The sequence below is a fragment of the Atractosteus spatula genome, chromosome 14 (assembly GCF_055471065.1).
Source record: "Atractosteus spatula isolate fAtrSpa1 chromosome 14, fAtrSpa1.hap1, whole genome shotgun sequence".
NCBI lineage: Eukaryota > Metazoa > Chordata > Actinopteri > Semionotiformes > Lepisosteidae > Atractosteus > Atractosteus spatula.
The window spans coordinates 42,259,100-42,270,783 of NC_142719.1; the positions used below are offsets into that span (position 1 = coordinate 42,259,100).

Genomic DNA, 11,684 nt, shown 5'->3' on the forward strand with positions numbered 1-11,684 from the left:
CAAGCACAACACCGTTAGTTTTAATTCAGCATAGGAAAGTAACATAGTATGTCGTAATGAAATCGCCACACGTGCTAAAAAGTGGCAGAAGAATCGAGCGATTTAAAGAGAGGACCGGAGTCGCATGAGGAAGACGTGCCTGAAAGACCAGCCCGGTGTGCGAGAGAGGCAGGACAGCGCCGCGGGGTCCAGAGCCGCTGGAGAAGCGGGGATTCCAGTGTGTCGGCGAGGCTGCTCCGCGGTTGGGAAGACTGCTGCTCAGTATGGAGCCTGTGTGTGAACGAGCTCCACGCTTGGTGAGGGAAGACTGCGAGCCAAGACATTTCCTCCCGGGCCACGCCGTACGAAGTTGCAAGAGTGAAGCAGACACAGCAAGACACAGCAAGTGGCACTGCGCTGACGAACAGTGATGGAAACATTTTGGCCTTTCCTGCTGAAGCAGTTCATTGATAACCCTGTATTGCTTTCACTGCAAAGGCTTCATCTAAACGTTCAGGGAGCGCTTGCACAGCCTGACTCCACTGCAGTTCAGCTTCTCCTTCTGATTTTCCTCTTGTGCACATTCCACTGGTGTTCATGCACGGCATCCATCGTCTCCTTTCTGTACGGATGCCTGGGGGAGGATGCAGCCTGGACACAAAGACTGCACGACAATAACAAAGGCACCAGGCACAAATCAGAGCTGCCCCAAACACACCAGCATCTGGGATGTTAGCTTTGTGGGCCTGAACAAGATGAACAAGCAGATGGCCGGTTTGTCTGATCCGGTATTTATTTTATGGACACTGAAGTACATTTGGAAGCTGGGACAGTCCCCATACTATGTGAAATGGATGTAATGTTAGTACGGTATGTTCGTGTCTTGATTTTGTTTCTAGTGAGATACAGACTAATGCAGCGAGTTTGCTTTGGGATATTTCTGAAAGTTTGTATAAAACCTGTGTTGCCTGCACTTATTCAATGCCCATTGCGTGCGAATGGCTGCAGTTGTCTGTAGGAAAGAATCAATACTTTGTTAATCAATAAGTCTGCAAAAATGTTATATGTCTCCTTTAAGCAGATTTATGGGCTCCATTGTCTGTCTGACCTGTTTTGTGCTGCGTGTAGTGTCTCCATTTCAGCTTCTCCTCTGTGGAATTTGGCTGAGAGAAAATGTTAGTTTGTCACCTTTATGTTGTCATCTGCTTTAGAATCCTTTGTTTACAGAGGAAGTTCCCACTTTTATGGCTATGTTATTAAACATGAAGGAAATCCTGCTTGAACACCCCATGCCCATCTCCCTAAATGGACAATACTGCTCATTTTCAGAACGTTTAGTCGTAGAGCAAAACAAATTGCTCTCGATGTGTTGCAATCACTAGGGGACAAGGTTCTAATCTGCTAATTCAAAAGGAGACAACACAGAAGGTGCTGGAAGACTCCACCTGCTCTCTCTCCGTGTCCAGCAAATTTAATTCTCCTGGGTTTGTATTTGTAAAATAAAGCTAGAAAATGGTGGTGGCTCCATTAACCCTTTAAAACTGTTAGATTTTGCCATGTGTGAAAAGGTCTTTTGCTGATATGGCAGTAGGAGTGAGATTTTTGTTTGAGATGACTGTTGAACAGCTTTATTGTGGAGCTCGGATCTTTGGAGGTGGCCCTGTAAATGTGTCCAGCTGATTTGACAACCTGTATTCAGAAAACCAACAGTCCTTTATTCTGGTGGGGAGCTGCGTCAGCATGCGTAGGCTGCAAAGGAACAAGTAATAGGTTTATTCCATGCTGAAAAAAAGAAGAAAGAGAACACAACGTTTCGGCCATGGAGCCTTCTTCAGGTGTGACAGTCCTTTATTCTGTCCATGATAATGTTGTGCTGTAGGACCACTGTTGAGCTGGTTTTATAGCAGGTGACCTGGCAAAAATGAAGTTCTTTGCTTTAAGCTCTTCCTCTTTCACTGAGAGTGTCTCCGTTTTCTGCACATCTCTTCTTTTGAAGGTCATTTTCCCAGTATGCGCTACAAAGTGTCCTTTCGAAAGGGCTCTTGTCTCCAAAAAAAAAAGTCTGTAAACAGGTGTGGTTCTGTAACTGGGAGATTTGTAAACCTTTCGTGATTGGATATCGGACTTGATTGATATTTGATTTTGCATCCTGAGGGAAGTGTGTGCCATGTTAGTGTTAGAAGATGTAATTAATGATGTGAGCTCACTTTCCTTCACTTTCCTCCACTGAGAGTGGTGGACAGTTTGCCAGTCTGCGGCATCTTCACTTAATTTGTGTAAAGGGCCCGGCTGTAGGGATCCAGATCGTCTCGGTAAGAAAGAATGTCAGCGGTTGACTTATAAACTAAAAACGATTCTGCAACAACAGAGAACTAGATTTTCTCTTCAGCTTGCTGCATCCTTTGTGGTCTCCATATCGTAGACGTTGCTCTCTGACTTGACTCACAGCAAGAATGACTCTGATGTTCCCTTCTCTGCTCACGGAGCTCCTAATATTTCATGACACCCTGGTACAGCTGAGGTTCTTTAAAGACAATGACTGCACTTTCTTGAGAGGAACTGTGCTCTGTCTGCAGGTCATATCCATCAGCACGGCCCCGTGATGACTGGGAAGAGATGCAGTTCACGCTGTGTTAATTTTGGATCTGTAATGAAGATCTGAGGACGCTTGCCATTATGTTTAAAGCGATAATAGACGTCCTTAGTAGCTGGATGTGCTATTTTCACACTTCAGCTATTCTTAAGAACCCAGAGGCTCCTGGTTTGGGCTTGTAGTCAGTATTGCGTGAAGAGGCATTCTATCACCAGTCCAAATTTAATTGTCTCTCAGGCACAGAGCTGTAGGTAAGGTACGTGGCCCTGTGATAGCAAAGGGCATTTTGTCTTGATTGCACCATGACGTTAGTGTGTCAGCATGAGCTTGCCGTATTAATAAGCCGTCGAACATGTAACCCATAGATTCTATTTAAATAATCTTTATGACTTATTCTGTATTGACGTCTGTTCGCCTTGATCACAAGCACATTTGCCCCCACTTCTGTTTCCAAAGAAATGATCCAGTCTGTGCGACACTGCCAACTTCACGCTGATTGAGCTATTATTAGTTTTATTATTCAGGCATTCATCTGATTCCTTTCTGCAAGGTACCATAGTTAATAATACAGTTCTATTTAAAGTCATATTACACGCTTATTGTTAAACAGAATTTAACAAAAAAGTCTAACAGAATTTGTATTTTCAAAACTTGCACGTTACACTGCAAAGCAAAAATACAATGCAAGTTATAATTACGAGGGGGGCATTTGGCACATCTAGCCTATGTGGTAATTAGTAGCTAGCTAATTGATCTCATCCAGCTGTTTCTTGAGGGTAGTCAGGATATTGACTTCAATAACATGGCTGGGCAGATTGTTCCGTATTCCCACAGCCCTTTGTGTAAACACATGCCTCTTGTTCTCAGTTTTAAATGCACTGCCAAGTTTCTTGTTCTGAAGGTGATTGGTTGCTGCGTATTTCTACTTGTATCCTCTGGTTCGTGTTTTACCATTTATTCAAGTACGTTGACAGCGTCAACCATTATTTGATAGTAGGCAACTCTAGAGCCTCATGAAAAATTAATACAGTGACAAAAAAAATTCTATACAGGTACAGCTGACTAGTTTTGCTCTTGAGCTCCTCCTGTGTAGTGGGCTCTTAATAACTTGGACTACTAGAACTGCTCGGTTATACATTTATTTTAATTTTCTGCCCTTTTCCAGATTCTTGGTTTTCTGTACCATTCTTATTTTGTCTTTTTTCAGAAACACTAGCTAGTCTGAAACATGAAAATGTGGACATGTGTGGGGATGAAAAATGATTAATTCAATGTCATTGTCAGGCAACCTATTATGAGTTATAAGGCATCACCAAGTTAGGAACAGACTGAACACTGAGATCAGAGGATTCCTGAAGCGGTGGTTGTGTGGAGAACAGCTAGAATAATAATTAAGAAATGATGTTCAGTTAAGCAGCATTGTCCTACGAGAGCTGTTTCTGTTTGCATGAAAGCAGAAATAGTGGATTGTTCCCAAGAGCCAGTACGAAATATATTTTGCACACAATTAGAAGTGTTATTTGTGCTTTCCCCAGTTTAGAGCTGCAGCATTGAAGCCCTTTGATTATTGTAAAGCCATGCTGTATTTCCCTCTGTCTCTTTATTCCAGATGACAATGCAGATGCTGGCACAGACCAGAGCCCTGCCTCCATCTCCCCAACACCCATCCCCAAAATCGTGACCACGCCCATCCTGGAGGAGACGGAAGACGACTCCCAGCCGGAGATCCGGGAGGACTGGGGTAGGAGCACAGGACACCCTTCTTTGCCAGACCAGGGGCAGTGATCACAAGCCATCCCATGCTCCATGTTAACATAGCTCACAGTAGAGAACAATGAGGAACTTCTAGAGCCATTTGAGCCAGAAATGTAGACCATATCCATTAGCCAGATCAGCATGTGCTTTTTCCAAACCTCCTATGGATCTTCCATGCTGATCCTGACTCCGAGATGGTGATCTCTCCGTTCACGAATTGCTGTGCTTCAGCACCATGCTGTACGACTGTATTTCTACTCTTCTTCGTCAGGCCCCCCTGAAGTAAAATGTGGATTGCTCTCAAAAATTAAAAATAAAAAAGTCAGGGGCCTTATATTCAGTTGAATTAGGGAAGAAAACCAAAAACCCATCAAAGCGAAATAATGACTAAAGGGCAGAAGGGCTTTCTCTTGTCTTTGAGCAGGTTCAGAGAGTCCTGGCTGGAATGTTAATAGATATCTGGAGGTTCTGAGGCTGGGGAGTGAGTGCAAGTTGATGAAACAGCTGTGTGTGCGGCCACTCCTAGCAACGCTCCAGCTTGCGTGGTCACAAACGCTGCAGGTTGAAGGGTCCAAACGTGATAAATGTGTCTACTTTCAGACACGGTTGCCCTTGTGTTATCACCATCGAAGACTAAATAAGGCGTCAATGACAGGAGAAGTAATCTCCCCGACGAGAACGCTGCACTCCGCAATTGCTGACTTCAAGGATATCGAGTCGTTGGCTTTAAATAGCTTACTGGGCAACTTGCAAGCTTCTAATTCACAGTGCAGCCCGGTTTATTTTTCTTCCATCGCCTCATTAGTATGTGAAAAGTCTCCCTGCTAGAATGACTCTACAGAAGAGTGGTAGCTGCAATGGAGCCCGGCTCGTTAATAAGTAACTGAGATGTCACGGTTGTCTGGTAGGGAGAGAGAAAAATTTGCTTCCAGCTCATCTCTTTGAAATAAACGTGGAGAAAATGACATGGATGCCTCCTCATTTGTGTGTTTAAGATCAAGCTGACTTCACAGATCAGTGAGCTTTGTTCAGCACGGCAGGTCTTTGTGCACCCACACTAAAGTCACCTGGAAAACGGGAACCAGATTACTGCCCGATCACACGTCTGCAATTGTGCAGAAAATAGGAAGAGAGAGAGAGAGAATGTCAATCCGCATGTCTGTGCCACGTGTGCCGATGTCCATCAGGGTGGACAACGCAGGGCTTTGATTCGTCCCTGAAGAGGACCCGAGCAGCCCACTTGAATTGTGGCTCCAGCTAACCAAGGACACAAAGGCATCGTTCTATGGATGAGTGGGGCATATTGGTCCCTTTCTGTGTTTTGATTTTCACCAAGCTAGACATTCGAGAAGTGAAGTCATCACCCATGCCCAGTCAGATCCCTCACTAACAGGGTGAATTAGCGGTCACGCAACGTACCCCTCTTGCAAGGCAGTTGGATTCATTTCAGGTTTTTATGCAGGCTTGCAGGCATTTCTATAAAACATTTTTAAAATTGCATTTGAATTCCCATTCTGCTGGGAGAACATTTCCAGCACTTGCTCTTAGTTTAGGTGCAAGAGCTTGCCGTTCATACTGATTGTATGCACCCACACTGTAAATTCAGATCCTATAAATCCTATGTATAAAGCATTTGCTCTTTAGCTCGCCTAGCTAAGGGAATTGCAGTCTATCTGAGGCTGGACCGGCGGGCCAAACCCCCCTCACTATTGTGAGGAATGAGCCAGGGAGCTGCAGCAGGGGTGCAGTTTGGGAGGTGGGGGTGTGTGAGAGAGATACGAAAGGAAGTCTTGGGTACGAGGTGTACAAAGGTGAATGTGTGAGATGAGCACCTAATCGTCCTCCCAACTATCACTTATAATTGAGAGCAGAGAGCAGAGGAGTTTGTTGTCATATGTACATGTACATTGGAATTCTTATTCACGCTGATCTCTCAAGGCAATCAGACACAGTACAGCAGACAGCACTACACAGTGTAGACAGTACATTACAAACATAATAAATACTAACAACAGAGCAATTACAATAAATTAAGGTTATAATTTGATTAGGAGATCCCCTTCTTGGTTTGATCCCTCTTCTCTTTTCTCTTTTTCGGTGACCCTGCACAGCCCCAGAGCCAGAGCAGCCCCCTCCCGTGCAGGAGACCTCTCCAGCCAAGCCTGTCCAAAGTGTGGCCCCCCAGGCCAGAGAGCCCCTCGTGCCCTCAGGAGAAGCAGCGGACACCGCCTTAGCTGGCTTCCGAGATCAGCCAGCACCTGCCCCGCAGGAGTCGGGCAGCCTGGTGGACCTCTGGGAGAGCTCTGACCCTCAGGCCCCCTCCGTCCCCACCCAGGAGCCCCTGCCAGCGCTGGTGGACCTCACGGAGACGTCCCCCCAGGCTCCCCCGGCCGCGCTGATGGACCTGGGCCCAGGGGATGAGCCAGCCGCCCTCCCCCAGCCCCTCCTGAGCTTCGACGACTTGCCTGAGCCGCCTGCCTCCTTCTGCGAGGGCGCCGCGGAGGAAGACGACCCCTCCAGCTTGGTGGACGTGGCCGGCACTCACCCGATGACCATCAGCTACCAGCATGCCCTGCAGCAGGCCTCGGGCTCCGACAGCCAGGACCTCGACGACGGCCAGCTGCTGATGACCAATGGGGAGGCGCTGCTGAAGGAAGGGACACAGGTGAGGGTCCGGCCCGCGGTTCGGCCCACGTGGGCCCACACGTGCTGCTTGAGGCTGATTCCACTTTCGTCTCGTTTCGCTGATCCTCCAAAGCCACAAGACCCATTGAAGGACACTCGTCCCATCCAGCTCTTTGGTTTCTACCTGTTTATAGAACATCAGGTCCATCTAAGATTTTTGAGGGGGAGGCTGTTTCACTCCGTGCTCAACAGTAGCGTAGCGGGTAGAGCCCCATCCAAGACGTCACGGGTTTGAGGCTGGTTTTTGTCAGTGTGGGCAACCTAAGCTGTTGGTTTGAGTTTGCAGTGGAACTTCCTGGACGAAACCATTTCAGTGTTGTCAGCGAGAGCTCTATCTCTCCGCCAGCCAGCTCTGTGAGCCCTGTGGGATTGGCAGCATGAGACATAATGACTTTGTGACACTGGAGGCATTGTAGCATGTCCATGAGCACTGCAGCCTCACAGCTCTTCAGTCCTGGGTTCCCTTCTGGGCTGTGGTGACCACCTCTGTGTGGAGTTTTCCTGTTCTCCCATTGTCGGGGGGGCTTCTCTGGTTGGGTTGAATGGTGTTTCTCTGTTCGCCCTGCACTGGACTGGGATTCTGCCCGGCTCCTGTTTCCACCTTGAGCCCAGTGCTTCTGAGACATTCCAAGAATAAGCAGCTTTCTTGTAATGGAAGAAGCCTCAGGAGAAAGCTCTGTAGCAGCTGGTTATTCCATGTGAACAATTTGAAGAGCTGATATAATAGAGCTGATAGCTATTCCAAACAGATTAAGGGGTGTCTCTCGTCTTGTATGGATCACTCAACCTCGCTGTTTGCCAATCTAAAAGAGGCTCCAGCGGTTTGATTATAAGAGAAGCTAGTGCTCTTAGTTGTCTGCTGTCGGTGGGAGTGGGAGGTTAACGGGCTGGGGGTTATGTATCTGCCTTAACTCAGATCAGAGCAGAGTGTTGCAGCCTGCTAGAGCCCCTACTGACACCCTGTGTGTCAAGAGGAGGACATGGGACTCGCAGCAGACCTGCATGTGTCCATTAGAGGGCAGACAAAGCAACAAGATCATAACCTAGAGCACTACAGCCTTGCTTAGACCTTGTAGCATTACAATATAAAACAGTATTTTAGATTTCTCTATTAAAAAAGTTTTGTTTTTGATGTGGTCATCTACAGTACAGTATGTGTGTATATATATTTCTGTATTCTTATACAATGCTTATACAAATTATATTAATTCCTTTGAATAAATTCTGATAGATTGATGTGGGAGTTTGGTTCTGTCCATGTTCCCGTGACTAATATGGCTAACATGGTGTTCAATGTTTCCTTGTACAGGCAAGCGAAGGCTATTTCAGCCAGTCGCAGGAGGAAGAGTTTGCCCAGTCGGAGGAGAGCTCTGCGAAGATTACCCCCACACCAGTTTTCTATAACAAGCCCCCAGGTAAAGATGACACTGAAACCATAGAGCCACCCTGTGGAAACTGCAGTGGAGCTTTCTAGAGGAAGTACAAGAAGACCATGGTCTGTAACTGAAGAGCCACTGATTTTGTTGGAGGTGTCCCTGTTTTTTGGCTTAAGATGTTCTGATCACGAATTTAGAAGTTTGACTCATGAGCTGGATTTATTTTACATCTGTAGCCCACTTTATGACATTTTTCCCCAAGAGCTAAATACTTACTCTCCCCTTGGTTAGACTGTAGCCCGTATCTTGGCGAAGAAAACCCTGAATGTGTTTGTGCTCCCCACAGAGATCGACATCACCTGCTGGGACAACGACCCCGTGACGGAGGATGATGAGTACGGAGCTGCGGAGTGACGAGAGGAAGGTGAAGGCGTCTTCGAAAAACTAATAATGTAATAATAAGTCTTGCATCAAAAAAATCTGTAAAATGTAAAAAAAAAAAGGTAAACTACTGGAAAGATTCTGGTTATTGTTAAAGATGCAAAAGAGCTCCATTTGTCCTTGCTCTGCCCTCGGTAAAGAAGCAAACTTTAGCACGGAAGATTGGGTGCATATTATAGGGAAGACTGAAGCTTAACTTGGGAGCAAAATCAGTAAGGCAGATAAAGCACTTTGCATTGGCTTCACTAGAAGTGGACGGTGTGTTAGACGCGTAGAGGCCTCGCTGTCCCTTCGCACTCCTTGGCAGCTGCTGCTGTAGCTTTAGCTCCTCCTGTGTGGATCCCTTCCTCTTGTTTAGTTAGCAGAAGAAATCCTGCAGTCAGTTCTCTTGAGTTCCATCGGGTCTTTTTCCCACCTCCTGAAAGGAGGCCTTGAGGCCCCCTAGTCTGTGTGTGTGGGAGGGGTCCTAAGGCCGTGCGAGCTCCTTGAGTGTCCCTTCCTTTTTATCAACATTGGAGAGTTGCTGCTTTCAGAGGATCCATTTGACTCTGCTTCTGAGAACGGGAGGCCAACTACATAACTAATGACTGTTTTAGGATCGTGCCAATTCACTTTTTAAATAGCTTTGTTTGTACTTGTATATTTTGAGCACCAAAAAAGACTCAGTCGAGGGAAAATGGATAGATGGTGTGCGTTTTATTTTATTGGGGACAGCAATCTTTAACTATGGAACTGTGGAAACCGTACCAGTACTGCTAGCCGAAACTAGACTGTTCTCTGTACCCTCAAGCCTCAGCATTCTGTGCTCCAGCATAGTTTACAGTGGTATAGTCCCTTTTTCTATGTGTTAAACCTAGCATTTTAAAATTGCTCTTACGTCTTCTTAACCAGTTCTATATGTATGTGTGCACTGGAAGTGATAATGCTAACGTCAGGGGTTACAAATCCCTGATAGAAACTTGGAATATATCCGCAGGAGAGCAAGTAGGAAGCCGCACATCAGTTAACCTACTAGTAGCCAATCATTACGAATACTAACTTCACTGTTATGCATGTTATTAACAAAAAGGCACACTGTTCTCTTCTACAAATGTGTAATTCACTGTTAATAGTTTCCTAATCACATCCTATAAAGTGTCTCTTGTAACCTGTATGTTAAAAGTAATGATTTTACCAGCTTCAAGTCAATAATCCTTGCACAGGAGGTCGGAATGGAGCTGGGAGCTGAGGGGGAAAGACTTGGACATGCAGGTTATTCTGAACTGGACACTGAAATTCTGTTTCACAAAGTGCGTTTTACATGATCAGAACTGTGCTGCTTTTTCCTTGAAATAAATAAAACATATGAAGAACAGAACTGGCTGCTGTCTGATAATCCTGAAAGCAGAGGTTTTTCTCCTCTGCTTGAATGTATTCACTTCTCAACTTTTCTGATGTATTCTAAGTGAAGTGTGTTAAATATGGGGAGAAAACATTCATGGCTTGTCATATGTTGCTGCAGTTAAAGTTGAATCAATTTATTTTAAACCATCCTCACACAAGAAAGTGATTTATTTCCAAGCTTTTACCTCTGGTGTGAGATACAGCAAAATGAAATTTCCCTCCTTTTAATGTTCATCATAAGAGCTGGTAATTCCAGCAGGAGGTGATATTGCATTTGCTTTGCTGCTCTTTTCTCCATCAAGCTCAAAGTAACATTTACAAGACCACTGACAAAACAGTAACTCAAATCCCTCATATATTGTCAAGACTGTTTAATTTGGTAGGAATTCAGTCTCTAACAAGGGAAGCGGCTCAGAGGTTGCTAAATCATTAACATGAATCTAAAATTCCCACCTTTTTATCTCCAAATGCAAACAAATACCCTTCATGTTTGGCTGTCTTCCATACCATAGGAGGTACTGACTCCATCTGTAGGTACAAGATTCAGTCCTATAGTAGCAGGCTTGTGGCCAGGAAAGTACTGTTTCCACAGTTTTAAACACGGGCAAAAATGTTTCAGGACGCAGGGATTTGAGCAGAACAAGCAATAAGAATAACCTAGGTAGCGCAGTTGTATTAATAACTGTAATTGTAATAATGACATAACTTGCAATTGTGGCCTGTATGACATACTGGAGGTGTGTTGTGGGATTGTGTGGTCATTGTTGGGCAGTGTTAGGGAGTGTGTGATTTCTACTTTTCTTTTAGCTTTGATATCCATCAAGCATTATACGCAGGAGCCAGCATCTTTAACGTTAACCGTGGAGCTTTTGAAATCATTTTAATGTATTATTCTTCTCTTTTAAACTTCATGGTAGTGTTTATTATTCCATTTCCCCTCTCCTTCAGAGCGCTAGGACATAATCGCCCCTCCTGCCAGGCTAGCCTGTTTCTTTGCTCGTTTCGAGTGATTTCCTTTCATTCTTACTCTTTTTCCTTCTGTCCGCACCTCATGCACTCTGTTTTTCGAAATAAGCACAAGATTTTTTTGTGACATGCTAAGTGCTGATGTATGTTAATAAAAAGACTTTCTGAAACCTCCGAACGTTTTTGTTTGGGTGCTGCTGCGTTTCTTGGTAGTGCGTTTCGAGTATTTCTGGCCCACGAGGAGTGGAGCTCATGGAAAGGGGGCACAGCTGGGAGACATGGCTCCTGCTCCAGTGGTATGCCTCAAGGGCTGCAGGTAGTCTGTTGTGTGCTGTGTACTTGACTTCGGTTGCTTCAGTCAGCTCAGCTGTGCAACAGGAGACCAGCATTGCGAGTCGAGCAGCTCTGCTCCTGGTGTTTGGCCAAGCTGATGCAGAAATGGGAATTCTCAGTTCCCATCAAGCCTGCCTCACCAATGGCCAGGAAGAACATCACATGTCATACCA

At 45.4% G+C, this 11,684-nt stretch overlaps 1 protein-coding gene across 4 annotated transcripts in view; it reads left to right on the forward strand.

The window, feature by feature from the left end:
- The window catches only part of dbn1 (drebrin 1), an 88,307-nt gene extending 76,954 nt beyond the window's left edge, over window positions 1–11,353 (forward strand). For all 4 annotated transcript variants that reach the window (XM_088933140.1, XM_088933142.1, XM_088933144.1 and 1 more), the window contains 4 exons: window positions 4,182–4,313; window positions 6,439–6,992; window positions 8,322–8,427; window positions 8,735–11,353. In XM_088933140.1, coding sequence (XP_088789266.1) covers window positions 4,182–4,313; window positions 6,439–6,992; window positions 8,322–8,427; window positions 8,735–8,802 — 860 coding nt within the window. In that variant the 3' untranslated portion in view covers window positions 8,803–11,353. The remainder of the gene's footprint in view (window positions 1–4,181; window positions 4,314–6,438; window positions 6,993–8,321; window positions 8,428–8,734) is intronic.
- The last annotated feature ends 331 nt before the right edge of the window (window positions 11,354–11,684 follow it).